Source organism: Sceloporus occidentalis, unplaced genomic scaffold (genome assembly GCF_023333645.1).
Source record: "Sceloporus occidentalis isolate IW3139 unplaced genomic scaffold, rSceOcc1.0.p SCAF_13, whole genome shotgun sequence".
Classification (NCBI taxonomy): domain Eukaryota; kingdom Metazoa; phylum Chordata; class Lepidosauria; order Squamata; family Phrynosomatidae; genus Sceloporus; species Sceloporus occidentalis.
Window position 1 is genome coordinate 8,839,324 of NW_028316993.1, and position 15,051 is coordinate 8,854,374.

At 43.0% G+C, this 15,051-nt stretch overlaps 1 protein-coding gene across 3 annotated transcripts in view; it reads left to right on the forward strand.

Annotated features, from left to right (window-relative positions):
• The first annotated feature begins 1,726 nt into the window (after positions 1–1,726).
• The window catches only part of LOC149304852 (retroviral integration site protein Fli-1 homolog), a 30,556-nt gene continuing 17,231 nt past the window's right edge, over positions 1,727–15,051 (forward strand). For all 3 annotated transcript variants that reach the window (XM_089478404.1, XM_089478406.1, XM_089478405.1), the window contains exon 1: positions 1,727–1,814. In XM_089478404.1, coding sequence (XP_089334530.1) covers positions 1,797–1,814 — 18 coding nt within the window. In that variant the 5' untranslated portion in view covers positions 1,727–1,796. The remainder of the gene's footprint in view (positions 1,815–15,051) is intronic.

The following is a 15,051-nucleotide window of genomic DNA, read 5'->3' on the forward strand; positions in this document are numbered from 1 at the left end:
AAGAAACCACAAAAGATGAGTGCATGCATGCACACTCACTGCTGTCGATCTGCACATGTAATAGAATTGGTACAAGTGAAACATTTGAAGTAAAGGTTTATTTCAGAATCATTTCAGACCTCTGCTTTTTAATGAAGGCTGCTCAAATATTCATCTGCAAGTCATCCTGAAGTAATAATTAATGATGTACATACAGCTTCTTGTGAAACCATCCAGAGCAAAGAGTTTTTAAAATGGAGTGGAGGAGTTGGACTACATTCAGTTGCTACTCCCATTTACTGTGAACTAATCACAATATTGTGAATCAATGTTATGTAAATTTTGTTGATTAAATTAGTCTACCCTGGCTGGGTTCACCATGGCACTACTTTTCCACAGTGGTGGGATCGTGCGCTCCTGTGAGACACAAGTCTATGCTGGCAGTAACAGTGGTGCACATACCCTGAACTGCTAAAATAGTGCGCCCTTCCCTTACGTGGGGGATCCATTTCGGACACCACCACCACCCCGTGTAAGACAAATACCATGTTTGCTCAAGCGCCATTGAAAACAAATCCTATTGGTTTTAAAGGTGGCATGGCTGGTTTTAAAGGTGCATACACCACCATTGAAGTGAATGGGGCAGGCCAACCATACTGTCAGCTTGAAGACTAAAATACATTATGTGTGATCTCACCACCACCACCCCAAAACATTTCAATGGTTTTAAAAGTTTGCAGTATTAGACTAATGTGAAAAGACTGGAATGCATAGCCTGTTCTTTCCCTCTTACCACTATGGACTAGAGTTTGGACAAGTTAGTTTTTGGCAGAACAACTTCTAGAGTCTCTCAAACCACATGGCCACTGCCCAGGCTAAAAAAGAGTGAATGAATGAAAGCCCAGCAGGTCTTACTGTTCATATATACATTTTACAACTCACTTTGTGTCATCCAGAGCAGTGCTTCTCAAGCTGTCTGATATGGGGACTGGCAATTATTTCTTCCCCAGTCTGCCAGGAACAGGCACTACATTTATGACCAATGGGTACAATTGTCTCCTTCTTTCCCAAAAACTTGCCGGGGGGGAAGCAGCCAATAGCTCATGGACCAACAAAAGTTCAGCGACCATGTCTTTGAATAGCACTGATCTGGAATCATCGACATATATGTACTTCAGAGGGCAATGAGTTGCTTATTTTCAACCAGATTGTACCTGAAGGAGCTTGCATGGTACCCATACCTTGGGAAAGTTAACTTTTCCAAGCTCTGATATGCTTGGCATGCCATTTGTGGCATAGCCAGGGTGATTCTGATCAAGGAAACTGCCTTTCTGATCCAAGGAATCAATATTCAGCCAGACATAAGCTCTTGAATTCCTGTTTTCAGAGTTCAAACCCTGCGGATCCCTTGCCTTTGGGGGTGGGATTGTTGATCAGGAATGTCTTTCTTGCTTCTACTCCTTGTAGAACAGATCAGTAAAATAATAAAATCTTTTAAAAACCCAATGTCTTTTCAAGAATAACAAAAATTTAATTTTCCCTATATGCCCTGTCTAAAATTTGAAGAACCAAAGGGAGGGAAAATGCTTGCACACCAGCAATGCTATTAAAAAAATGCTTCAGCGGCTGCAAGCTTGGTCACACCAATAGGAAACCAGCCCCGGCGGTTTGTGTGACTTCACTTCCCAAAATTAGACACACACATACACACACACAAGCCCTGTTCATCCGGCCCCCCGTGCATGAACAGCCCCTGCCCCTGCAATTCAGCTGTGCCCATGGAGGTCTAGGCGGGAAGCGACAGGTAGAGGCGTGCCATGGATTGCACCATCAAGGTAAGTTCTAGAGATGTTCCTCCAGCTTTGCTTGACCGATGGATTCTCTCACTCTGTCTCTGTCTCAGGCTTGCACTGTGCTGGTCTCCGGTTCAGTTCCTCTCTCTCATACACACCCAACTCCAGAAACAGGGGCCCCCTCCGCTCTTTCCTTCTGGTACAAAAAAATTTCCTCTTCCTTCCCTTTCGTGGCGGTTGATGTCTCTGAGCTTAAAAAACCCAAACCAAACCACCAGAAGAGACGCCTTCAGATCTGAGAGTGGAGAGCCCCTTCCACTGCAGAGTCTGACCGATCAAAGGACAGCAGACGATGGAGGAATTGGGGTTCTCATCACACTGGCATATGTGGACCTTTCTCCTCCAGATTGTTAGGGTGGATACAAGGGCACATATTCTTCTATACAGGCTTGCCAAGCCCCCATACTCCAACAATGGACACAAAGGAATGGGAGCACTTCAGCCTTCCCTCAGACTGGAGATATCTCACATCATAAGAGGTCAGTTTATTTTCTCTTTTGGAGTTCAGGTGTGATTATTTCTGTAGCTTTTACCTTTTCCTCTCCGTTTCTCCAACTTTACCTTTCCATCATTATCATTTTAACAATTTTCTCCCTATGTATATTTCGGTTCAGGCTTGCCGACTAGTCACTGAAATACACAGGTGCCCAAAGTTTTATGGATTACTCTGCTAAATATCTAGTTTGATTCAAACTTCAAGTGAAATTCATGTTTTGCTCACCATGGGAGTGTGCGTTCTCAGAGAAACGGATTCGAGCTTTGATTTTTCTTTTTTGGTTTTTTATTTATTTTGTAATCCTTTTGGGTTGATTGAGACCAATTGGTCAAGGTTATCTTTTTCAGCATCTCAAACAAATGCCTTGGTGGCAACGGTCATGGGAGCTCTTTCTAACTATGTGTAATCATTTGGGATTTTGCGTTATTGTCATCAAAGATAAGCAAGGACTTCTTTGTTTAGACTGGAATGAAGGCTAGCTTTGATCCAATCTAGGGTTCAGAAAAAGGACCACAAAACCATTCTTGGTAGATTAGAAGTGGGTTACTGTAGGTGGCAAGCAAAAGCAGCCATTGCCCTAGGCCTGGAAAGTGTCTCGGGGCCTGGATTCTCAACAAAAAATGCTACCTGTTTCCTTGACTGTTTTTGTTTGCGTGAATTTTCAGTTCATATATACCTGCCTCTTCCAGGTTAAAGAGGCAATTGATTTTGCACCCTGTCCCCAACCAATAGCATGACATTGGTTTTCACCCTATGGAGGTTTCTGGAATGGCCATCATCTGAAATGCAAAGTTAATGTACATGTCTGTCTTGACTTCTTTGCTTAAACAATGCTGTCTCATTCCACTTCCATGGCAAACTTAACATCAACAGTGATAAGGGATTCCAAGCAAGAGTCTGTCCATCTTTGAGGACAGAAATAGTTTGGGGATTCGTTTTTGTTTTCTAAATAAGGGTTTCATTTTTTAGCATTCTCAGCAGGGTTGCCAACTTACCTGAAAAATTATTCTATGCTCTGCTGAAGTACTCACAGGAAGAGTTTTATATTAAAGCAATAGCTAAACACAATCCCTTTCCTAATGCAAACTTTCCCAGGTTGGTGCCCTCCTAATCTGTAGAGCTGTAACTCCTATCATTCCCATTTGGGGATAGGAGTTGTAATCCAACAGAGAGAATGGAAAATATTGTCCTAACTTTGAAGGCACAAAAGCCTAGGAAACAAGACTGACAATTCTAGCTCTAGTTGTAATTGAACCTGGTGCATTCCTTTCAAACTAAATGTGAGGAAAGTACACCAGTTGTAGCAGCACTTTCTTTCCTCCAGTTATGTGGAAAGGTAAAGATGTCACACATATTAAGGTTGTAAAGAACGTGAGCTATAAGTCTATAAGACTTGGCAATAATTTTTCAGGTTTTGTTCCTGTGCTTTCAATAGCATCTTGTTCACTGTTCAAATTTCAGCTAAACCTGAGGCCATTGGGCAAACTATTATGTCTTCATTTTACTGTCTCCTTGTCATGTGAAGTAGGTGGGCAGTTGTGTTTTTTGGACTGCAGTTCCCACAATCCTTCTCCAAGTGGCTATGCTCCTAGGAATGATTCAAGTTATACTACTGCAATACCTGGAAGGCCAGGAATTGCCCATCCCTGGTCTATAATATTGGATCAGTAGTACTGACAATATAAAGATAAGAATCCTGCAGGATTGCCCAAAGGAGCATCTCAACTAGGCTAACATCTTGTTTTCCCAACAGTGGCCTGCTAGATGCTTCCAGGAAGCCTGTAGGCAGTGAATAAAAGGGAATTATTCCCTTGGCTTCTACCACAGTAGGGATTTAGGGATACGCTGCCCTTCAACATGGAAGATCTACTTAGCTACTATGGCAAATACTTGTTGATACATCTGTCTGCTATCAAGTCTTTGCAGTGAGTGGCCATCTTGTGGCAGTGAATTCCATATGCTCTGTATGTGGATGTATATGTGTGCAGGGGTCTTTTGTCGACTCTGCCTTAGAGGAGAGTTACAAGTGAGAGTGAACACTGGAGCGCAACACCTGCTGAAATAGCCCCTTCTACATAACCCTAAAAGTACAGGAAGGAGGAAAACCTTTGCTGAAATGCAGAAGCCAACTCTTTTTCTGTCCGTTCCACTCTACATCCCTTCCTGATGTTCAGATGTGTTGTTGTTCTGTGCCTTCAAGACAACTCTGACTAATGATGATGCCTGTCATAGGTTTTTCTTGGCATAGTTAATAAAGCAGGGTTGGCCTTCCATGTGGGGGACTGCCTTCCTCTAAGGCTGAGATGGTGTGATTTGCCCAACCTCACTTGTGGGTTTCTATGGCCAAGGCGCTGGTCTTCCGGAGGCCTAATCTAGAACTCAAACCACTACATAATACTGGCTCTTGGTTCAGACATTAGTAGATCACAAGCAGTGTCTTTAATGGTCTGAAAAGCTGATTCCTGTAGATTAAGCTGTCTCTGTTATGTACAGCAGCCAAGCACTTCAGTTCTTTGCATGACCTCTGGTTCTAGTACTGAGGGGAAAAGACATCAATATGCCTATTTTCTGCACATCATGCATAACTTCATACCCGTTTATCATGTTTGCCTTTACTTTACTTTTTCCCCTAAGCTTAATAGGCCCGAACTTTGAGAGGTTATATCCCTTGATCGTTTTAGCTCTCATTTTCAGAGCTTTCTCAAGCTGAACAAGAGAAGCAGCAAAGTACAGACCTGTTTTTGCGGCCCTTGATCCCTCCAAACTTTCAATGACCAAAAAGAAAAAAAAAGACAGCGAATTGCCTGTCATAGAAACCTCCAGGACCAACAAATTCATCTTTTAAGTATGTTGTCCCCAACCTACAGCTTGGTGTAGTGGTTTGAGTCCAGAGGCTATGACTCTGAAAATCAGGGTCAGGGATGTAGCCAGCCAGGATTTTGGGAAGGGGGGGCGGGATCCAGACTAAGTGCCACCATTATAATGGAGCTTGGGTGCGGCGGCACAGCAGCACACACCATTTTATCTAACAGAAGGGGGGTCCAGACCCCAAGAAACCCCCCCTCCTTGGCTATGTCCCTGCCAGGGTTCGAATTCCTACTTGGCCATGATCACTGGGTGATCTTGGGCAAATCACAGTCTCTTAGAGGATGGCAATGGCAAGTCCCCTCTGAAGAAATTTACCAAGAAATCCCTGTGATAAGTTGGAAATGACTTGAAGGACAACAACACAACACACCTTGATCCATCCTGTTTCACATTTTAATAGACCTCATTTTGCAAAACCAAACTTGGACCACTGGACACATTCAATAGGGAGACAGTGTTTTTGGCAATCTGTGCAGCCCCTTGATGGTTCTGGGGCAGACCCATAATCTGATCCACCGCAATTGCTCTGCCACTGCTCTATAATATCCTTTTCGGTGTGACAATGGCAATTCTTCACAGTATACTAAATGCTGTTGCACCACCGAAAGGAATTATGATAGAGACCTTTTGAACGGCTTGATTCCTTTCTCAATGATCCCCAATGTGGAATTTGCTGTTATAGCAACAGTTGCCTAGTGGGTCAATATTTTCATTGGAGTTGACACTAAAACCCCATGATCTCTTTCCTGTTCAGTGCCTCCCAGCTCAGACCTGCAGATACCATTTATACTTGACTATAAGTTGATCTCGTATGTAAACTGAGGGCAGGTTTTAGGGTCAAAATTATGGATTTTGATATGGCCCATGGATATGTTGAAGGTAAAATTTAGGGGCAAGTAACGAAGGAATTAAAGGATGAAGGAAAGGAAAATAATGCCAAAGAACTTACAACATTCCAGCAGGCATAACTTGTGTTCATACTAAAGGCTGGATGGATGAGAGGGTAGAGGGGGGTCAGTATTCCAGGACAGGTTATACTCTTGCCTTTCATGAGGGGATGGCTCCTTTTTAAATAAGAGTTAAAGCACAGTACTTAAACCAACCTGTGGATAAGTCAACTCAGTTTTTCGGGGTACATTTTTTTTGCTAAAATGCATGACGATTCTCTGAAGATGCCAGTCACAGATGCTGGTGAAACATCAGAAATAAACCCTTCTAGACCGTGGGCACATAACCCGAAAAACCTATAAAAATCCAAAATGGACATATACAAATGTGAAACAGAAATTTTGCTTTTCTTAAATCTTCCATTTGGTTCCAAGAGGCTTGGAACTTACTTGACTCCCATTTTTCGTTTTTAATGCTCATCCCTCCCCAAACTGGGGAGATCCTTTTCATGTTTCTTGCTGTCTTAGCCATGGACTCTGTGTGTGTATGTGTGTACATTTTACTGGACAAAAAGGGAAACAATAGCTGGAGCAGAGAGGTCTGGACCTGACTGATACCCCACCGCCAGCCCAAAGGCACAGGATTTCAGTAACCAAACAGGAAACGGTGTCCCCATTCCTCACGGCCAGCCCCTTCGGTGCATCCCCCTCCTGCTTTGCCCTTTATTATAGAAGATGGGAGAGCTATTTAAAGCCCCCCTAGTGAACAGGGTAGCTTTGAGCGTCCGCTCCCTCATTAGGCAGCCCTTATCAGTTAACAACAGAGGCTTCCGGCTTTGTGGCCTCAGACTTCCTGCCTTGGCTTCCTGTGTTTAGCTGTCCCACCAGCATCTCTTGGAGCTGCAACCATTGCCACCTCCTCCCACCCTGTCCTACCATCGCCACCACGTCAGCCAGCTTGCCTCATGCTTAAGCAACATGGCACTGCTCTTTCCTCAATCTGCAAGCTCCTGTCCTGGTCCAAAGGGCTTATCTCTACACCTTGAGGGGTGTTCCCCACCATTTTGCTGCATTCACTTATGAACGACTTACACAAGCGTGTCCAGAGGAGGGTGACCAGAATGATGAAGCGTCTGGAAACTATGCCCTATGAGGAGGCACTTAGGGAGCTGGGTATGTTTAGCCTAGAGAAGAGACGGTTAAGAGGTGATATGACAGCCCTATATAAGTATTTGAAGGGGTGTCATATTGAGGAGGGAGCAAGCCTGTTTTCTGCTGCTTCAGACACGGAACAATGGATGCAAGCTACAGGAAAAGAGATTCCACCCAAACATTAGGAGGAACTTCCTGAGAGTAGGAGCTGTTCAACAGTGGAACGCACTCCCTTGGAGAGTGGCAGTGTCTCTTTCTCTGGAGGTTTTTAAACAGAGGCTGGATGGCCATCTATCTGTTGGGGATGCTTTGATTGTGAGTTCCTGCATGGCAGAATGGGGTTGGGTTGAATGGCTGTGTGGCCTCTTCCAATTCTACGATTCTATGATTTTAAGTCTCAGCGCTAGCTCTGGTCCTAATTTTAGGTCCAAGGGAGCCATCTTGGGCAAAATGCTCACTGGCCCCACTGTGCCCCACATGATGTCCTTGTCGCTCTTCTCTCTTCAGTCCTTTTAGACCCAATTCACACCATTTCTCAGGAAAGCCAATAGAAGCCCTATGGAAGTGACGACCCCTCCTGCCTGCTCCTCTTAAGCTTCTGTCCTCTTAAGATGCATGTCATTTAAAAGCATATCTCCAAAGTGATCCAAAGCGGCTTTATTTTGGTCTGTCTGTTCAGGCCCATAAGAGACAAGATTTCAAACAATAAAGAAAAAACAAAAAGCAAAACAAAAGTGAGATAGGAACAGAATCAGAACCATAAATGCTCTGTTCAACTATTAATGTGCAAGGATAAAGAGAATTACTACAACAACCAATGCAGGGAAATAGATGCAGACAATTAAAAAGAAAGAACAAGAGACCTCTCTGACAAGATCTGGGAATTCAAAGGGAAATTTAAACCAAGCTCTTTGATCAGAAGAGGAACATAATACATGATCATGATGAAATAAAAAGACAATGGAAGCAATATACAGAACTGTATAAAAATGTGAAAGGATGAATGGCACACGGGAAGAAGAAACATATGAAGATGGACCCAAGATTTTGGAGAGTGAAGTGAAAAACTGCACTCATAGCAACTGGCAACAATAAATCACTAGGAACACCTGGCATAGTAATAGAACTGTTTTAATCCACAGAAACAGAATCAGTTTTAGTTCTAACCAAAAACTGCCAACAAATATGGAAAACAAAGCATTAAACAAAGCAAAGCACTAATCCCTAACAATGAGGCTTGCATAGGAATGTTTGCATTCGTATCTAAGTACAGACAGAAATCCAGCCAAAGGGAATATTTTCCTAATATGAAGACCAAATGATGGGAGGTGAAATACTTGCTTAATCTCTGCCTGACAGTCTGTTGTTAAAGGCATTGGAGTTGCCTTGATTACCCTGAGAAGAGAGAAGTTTGAAGGTTTGCTTTTAAATGTTACTTACCATTTGCTTTCCTTTACTTTCAGCTTGCTTTGTGTTGTCATCTAGGCTAGGCATGTTGCCAACTAGTCGAAACAATACTGGCCTAGCCTGCTTCTGTGCTCTTGAAGGGACATTTGGCAAGTTTGACAGATGGAGTTAAAAACTTTGCGTGCCGTAGACACAATTGGGATCAGTTGGCCTGCTGACAATGTATTGCTTCCATTTTTGTTGATGTTGCCAATGTTATTGTTATGTGCCTTCCAATCAGCTCCAACATGTCTCCTATCCTAAGAGCTTTCTTTGCAAGGTTTATTCAGAGGGAGTTTGCCGTTGACTTCTTCTGAGGCTGAGAGGGAATACAATTGTGGATTTCCATGCCTTAGCAGGGATTCGAACCCTAGTCTTCTGGAGTCACAGTCCAGCACTCAAACCACTGCATCATGCTGGGTCTGGATGTTGCCTATATACCATGAATTATAAAATAGTATTCACAGAAGGACTTGCAATAATACGTTACAGGTTGGATGCTTCCGCTCAGGACATTCCACTCCATTCTGTCCTGGCCCTCAACTTCAGTCAAGCTTCAGTACTCATTGAGCATCCTTAATCCTTATGGCATTCTGGGAACTGTTCTTCTCTTTAGGGTTTCTCTCATCTAAAGCTGTGTTTGTGTGTGTGTATAGTCAGCCTCTTTCAGCCTCAGGAAAAGGTAATGGCAAACCTCCTCTGAACAAATCTTGCCAAGAAACCCCTGTAATAGGGTTGCCATAAGTCAGACACTATTGGAAAGCACACAACACACTGATGCTGATGTATCTCTCTTGGGAATGGTGGATGGTCTTGTTTTGAGTAGGCAAGTAGCATCACTCACCTCTAAACAGTGGCTAACTGAACAGGTTTTCCATTGTTTCACTGGCCAGTTCTTCCCTTTTCAAATTGGAGGATTTTACAGTTCTAAAACAAACACTAAAACTTCAGTGTGATTCCCATGCTTTCATTCACTTGCTAGTTTTCAGTTCCTGTATCATCAATGTGTGGATGTGTGTTGTTGACAGAACACTGCAAAAGAGGAAGGCAAAATCTTGATTGTATCGAGATTCTTTCTGTGGTGTTTTACTGACATGTATATACAGGGGAAGGGGAGAAACACCATCCCAGACTACTCTTGATGTACAGCTGTATTGAGTTTGTTTTTCTCCTCTGGTTCCTTGGTGCGCCAATGCACATTAATAAAGCTCAGCATTAAAGAACATAGATGATACAGATATTACCAAGGGTCACAAAGCTGCATTGGAGGCTTGGATGCTGACACAGCAGTGGAAACGACACAAATTGGCAAATGGTGTGTGTACCATTATGGACACTGCTCTTAGCGCTTCGAAACATCCTTTTAAAAAAGCATTACTTGTCATTTTTAAAAAGTATTTCAGTGTCATCATGTCGTTTGTTAAGTTTCATTACTTTGAAACTTAACCCTAAGGACTGATAAGAGAAACTTGGTTCTGACTAGTGATTCAGAACAAAAAGAACCAGGAATCAATTTGGACGAGAAAGGCAATTTTGGAAGCATTCCTAATTAAGGGAATCTCCAACATCTCCCCCCAGAATTCAAGTTTTCGACTTCAGTTATGGGGAGCACAGGTTGATAATGTGCCTACATTTTAGGTGAGAGCCCACTTTTTGCCAGTATGTTATTTGAAAAGTAATCCAAAGTCTGATTCAGAGAACTGTGAGAAGGAAGAGCAGCAGGGATTTTGAAGTTGCTGATCAAGTTAGGATTTGGACAGCAGCCAAAGGTTTGAATCTTACAGGTAGAGTTAACCCATTGAATCAATGCGATTTGCCTAAGTGTTGATTCAACAGCAGTCATTTAATTATCAATCGCATCCAGGCTTGAGACAGGCAGATTGGTCCCCTGACCATAGTCTTTCTTTCCCACTCTGCGTACATCGATTATTTTCCCCATTCAAATTATGGCCATTCTTTCTCAGTTTGTACCTATACTAGGGGTAAGCGCTGCAATTCTGTGCTGGTGTAACTGCCACACAGCGGGCGCCAATTTTGCACACCTACTACAGCAGGCCACAATGTCGTTTGAGGGCAAAAATAGTCTGAGAAGTGACCAGAAGTCACCTTAATGATTTCTCCTTCCAGATTTTGCAGCTGCTTTTTGGTTGATATGGGGTATGAAAATGATTAAATGAACATTAAGTTAATTTAAAAAGGATGTGGAGAAACTGTCCAAAGGATAGTGACTAAAATGGTGACGGGGCTGGAAGCCATGCCCTACGAGGAACGACTGAGGGAGCTGGGGATGTTTAGCCTGGAGAAGAGAAGGTTAAGAGGTGATATGATAGCCCTGTTTAAATATTTGAAGGGATGTCATATTGAGGAGGGAGCTAGCTTGTTTTCTGCTGCTCCAGAGACTAGGACCCGGAGCAATGGATGAAAACTGCAGGAAAAGAGATTCCAGCTCAACATTAGGAGGAACTTCCTGACAGTAAGGGCTGTTCGACAGTGGAACACACTCCCTCAGAGTGTAGTGGAGTCTCCTTCCTTGGAGGTCTTCAAGCAGAGGCTGGATGGCCATCTGTCGGGGATGCTTTGATTTGGATTTCCTGCATGGCAGGGGGTCGGACTGGATGGCCCTTGTGGTCTCTTCCAACTCTATGATTCTATGAATTCATTTTTGCAAGCTTGGACACAAAAAAGGAGTTGGGGCCAGATGTGGCCCACAGCTCACATTTCCCTACCATAGCTGTAAATTACAGCATACAGAGTCCTTTCGTGTCTTCTTTTGAGCCAGGTTTTTGGTGACACATTTCCTCCTTTTTGCGGGATACGTAAGTAGTCGCCCTAAGGGAGCCGTGGAATTCCTCAGAAGTTCATCAGGTTCTCAAAGATAAATGTTGCACAGTAATAGCAGATAAACCTTCTTGAGAATGGCTGGCCTTTCCAACAAACGAAACAATATGAGGGCAATATTTGAGAGTGAGAAATACCCCACTAAGTATAAAAAAGCATGCAATGGTTATATGAGATCCACTTGCATACCTTCCAGCTGTCCTGATTTGGCGGGGACAGTTCTGATTAATGTCCCACTTTTCCACCCGTTTTTAAAATGTCCTAGTTTCTCTTTCCTCCGCTCGGTTTCACACTTTGCCCTCTGCTAACTTCAGATGCCACAGACTGAGCAAAGTGCAAAAGTAGTTTGTACTCAGTTAACTCAGCAGAGGGAGAGAAGAGGAGGGAATCATTGAGTTGAAAGAGACCACAAGGGCAATCCAATCCAACCTTCTGCCATGCAGAAAGATACAATCAAAGTACTCCTGACAGATGGCCACCCAGCCCCTGCTTAAAAACCTCCAAAGAAGGAGGCTCCACCACTCTCCAAGGCAGCATATTCCCCTGTTAAACAGCTGTTACTGTCAGGAAGTTCTTCCCTATGTTCAGGTGGAATCTTTTTCCCTCTAACATGAAACCATTGCTCCAGGTCCTAGACTCTAAGGCAGCAGAAAGCTTGTTCTTCCCTGTAGCCTCAGCCAAAAGCAAAGTGGTGCAGCCTCTCCTAGTCCTAGTTGTGTGTTCTTCCTTCTTAATAACTTTTGCCAGCTTGACCACATTCTGATGTTGCATGGCCACAAGTGTCCCAGTTTTCATGTGTGAAATATTGGAAGGTATGTACTTGACTTTAATGCATATATATTAATTATAAAAATCATGCATTTCTATACAATTCAGTTATACGGTGTCCAGAGATTATAGAACGATCAAGCCCACACAAAATCCATAGAGTGTTAAAACCATATTGAAAACAACCTGCAGTTTAAAACTCTGGATCAGGGGATGGGGATTCTGTGGTCTTCCATATGCTGTTAGATTGCAAATCCCAGCATTCCTAGCACACTGTCCAAATTTAAAAGAGCATTAAAAACCAGATTTATCCAGATTGTTTTTAAATTGTGAGTTTTAATACACAATTTAATTGTGGTGGAGTCTCCCTCCTTGGAGGCCTTTAAGCAAAGGTTGAATTGCCATCTCTCAGGGGTGCTTTGATTGTGAGTTCCTGCATGGCAGAATGGGGTTGGAATGGATGACCCTAGTTGCGATCTCTTCCAGCTCTATAATTCTATTATTCTATGATTCATAATCTATCTCAAATCTTAATAGTATCTCTTCAGGTCTGATTTATCAACCCAAGTCCCTGCTGCTTATGGAATATATTCCACAATATATTCCAAGGTGTACATCACTTTATTCATAGCATCAGTAACTATAACTGATTTAATGCAATACATTGAGAGCCAAAGTGAGTGAGTACTGCTATATTAGCAGACTTGGTGTGCAGACTCCTTTCATTTTCTGTTCCTTGCTTGTCAGAAACTGTTAAGAAACTTTTTTGTACTTCCCCAATCTTGTTCAAAATTTCTGCCTCCACTTTGCCTGAGACTATCAGTCCTCTCCTCCTCAAGAAATCCCATCCTCTCCGCTATTTTTTATAATTGCTGTATTTTGCCTGAAACCAAGCAACCATTGACTGGGAAACCTCAATTTGTGTTTCCAAACTGCAAAGTGCTTTGCAGAACTGTAAAGTGCAGACGTGACTGTAAGACCTAAATTTTAAACAGCAGGAATCCTTCCCTGGGAAATGTTTGGATGAGGTTCAAATGAGGAGAATGCAGTTGCTTGCCACTTGCAGCAGAATAACTTTTCCAAACTCAGTTGGCAATGGTGATTTTAAAATCCCACACGTTTGCCCTAGGAATGGGACACAATGCAATTTAAGAATGCAATAGACTGTAATGTGAATATATTGTGAGAACTGCATGTCAGGGAGGTTCAAAGAAATGCCAAGACTGAACCTCACATATATTTACTCAGAAATTTCACTGGTTCATTAGAATTTATTTCCAAGTACATAAGTATGTAAAATAGGCCTGGGGTTAATGTGGCCCTCCAGATGCTTCTAGATTGCAATCCCCATAGCCCCAGCCAGCATTACCAATGGTGAGGAATGCTGGGATTTGCAGTCTAACAGGGGTGCATGATTCATGCTCTTGATATGGAACCCCAATGTTTGCTGAGGACAATATTTAAGCAGAGAAGAAGAAAAAATAAGATATGGAATGCTGTTAATAATTATTACTATTATTATTTATATCCTGCCCCTCTACAAGATGCAATTGGGGCAGTTTACAAAGATTAAAAAACATACAATCTAAATCCCTCAATCCCCTCTGACTATTTCAGAGGATTCATAGCAGTGTTGGTCTGGAAAAGACCCCTTGTTTCAGGGAAGAGGACACAAAACAGATGGTCATGGAATGGAGTAGAAAAGCAGTGGGCAAGGCTGGCTGAGCAAGAACATATCACACGGCTATATCTTATTGCCAGTCCCACTTCTATAAATGTTTTAATCTTCCATGCCCTAATAGCCCTGCTACAAAAGCAGAGCAGCACACAGTGATAAGCAGAAGGGGGCTGAACAGAAACAAACCACAACAATATTCTCTCTTCTGACTGTGGGAGACTTTGCTTCTGGTGATAGCATCTCCCACCAGCAGCATGGCTGCTGAAATGTCTGCTCAGCTCCCCAGGAACTTCTGCTTTTGGTGCATGAAGATGTTTGCAGCACCCTAGCACTGTGGGTTTGGAGAAAGGTGCCAAGACACAGGAGGATATCACATGGGACGGGAGGCTCTCAATTTCGAAAGAGAAGATAGCGAGGCCAATTCGAAAATTCACGCAACTATGTGATTACTTATCACACCTTAAATTTGCTGTAATGGCCTCCCCGAACACAACCCAGATTCTGTGCAAAGTAAGCCATCACATCGGTGGGTTCTTAATTGCAAACTGGCACCCTTGCATGCTCAGTGAGACTCCAGATGACTGGAGCATAGCATATTTAGGCGGTTGAGAGAGAGGAACCAAGGAACCCCATAATTTAAAAAGAGGATGGGGCGGGCGGGAAAAATGGTTGAAAGAACATGCACTATTCACATTAAAACGAGCATATATTCACTCTTGTCACATTAAAACATGAACATAATAGTTATCCTATAGCTCTCAGTTCATGCCTCTTAATTCGCAGACAGCAGCCCCCATTCAGCAATGCTGAAGAACAAGCAAAAGCAAAATTGAAGCGGAATTGCAGTGTGGCTTCATGGGACCCCCACTTCCAGATTTGGGGGGGGGGGGGAACCAGGACCAAAGGAGACATGCACATCACACCAAACAACAGTGCACTGAGTGCAAAGTTGCCTAGGAATAGGGTTTGTGACTTCGCTAGTTCACCGAATTTACTTAAGTGTGGATTGACGCATGATTGCATTTGGAGTGTGTTCAAATTGCCAGCGATTGCATGTGGTAACCTTTTGTGCAATAATGTGAATAC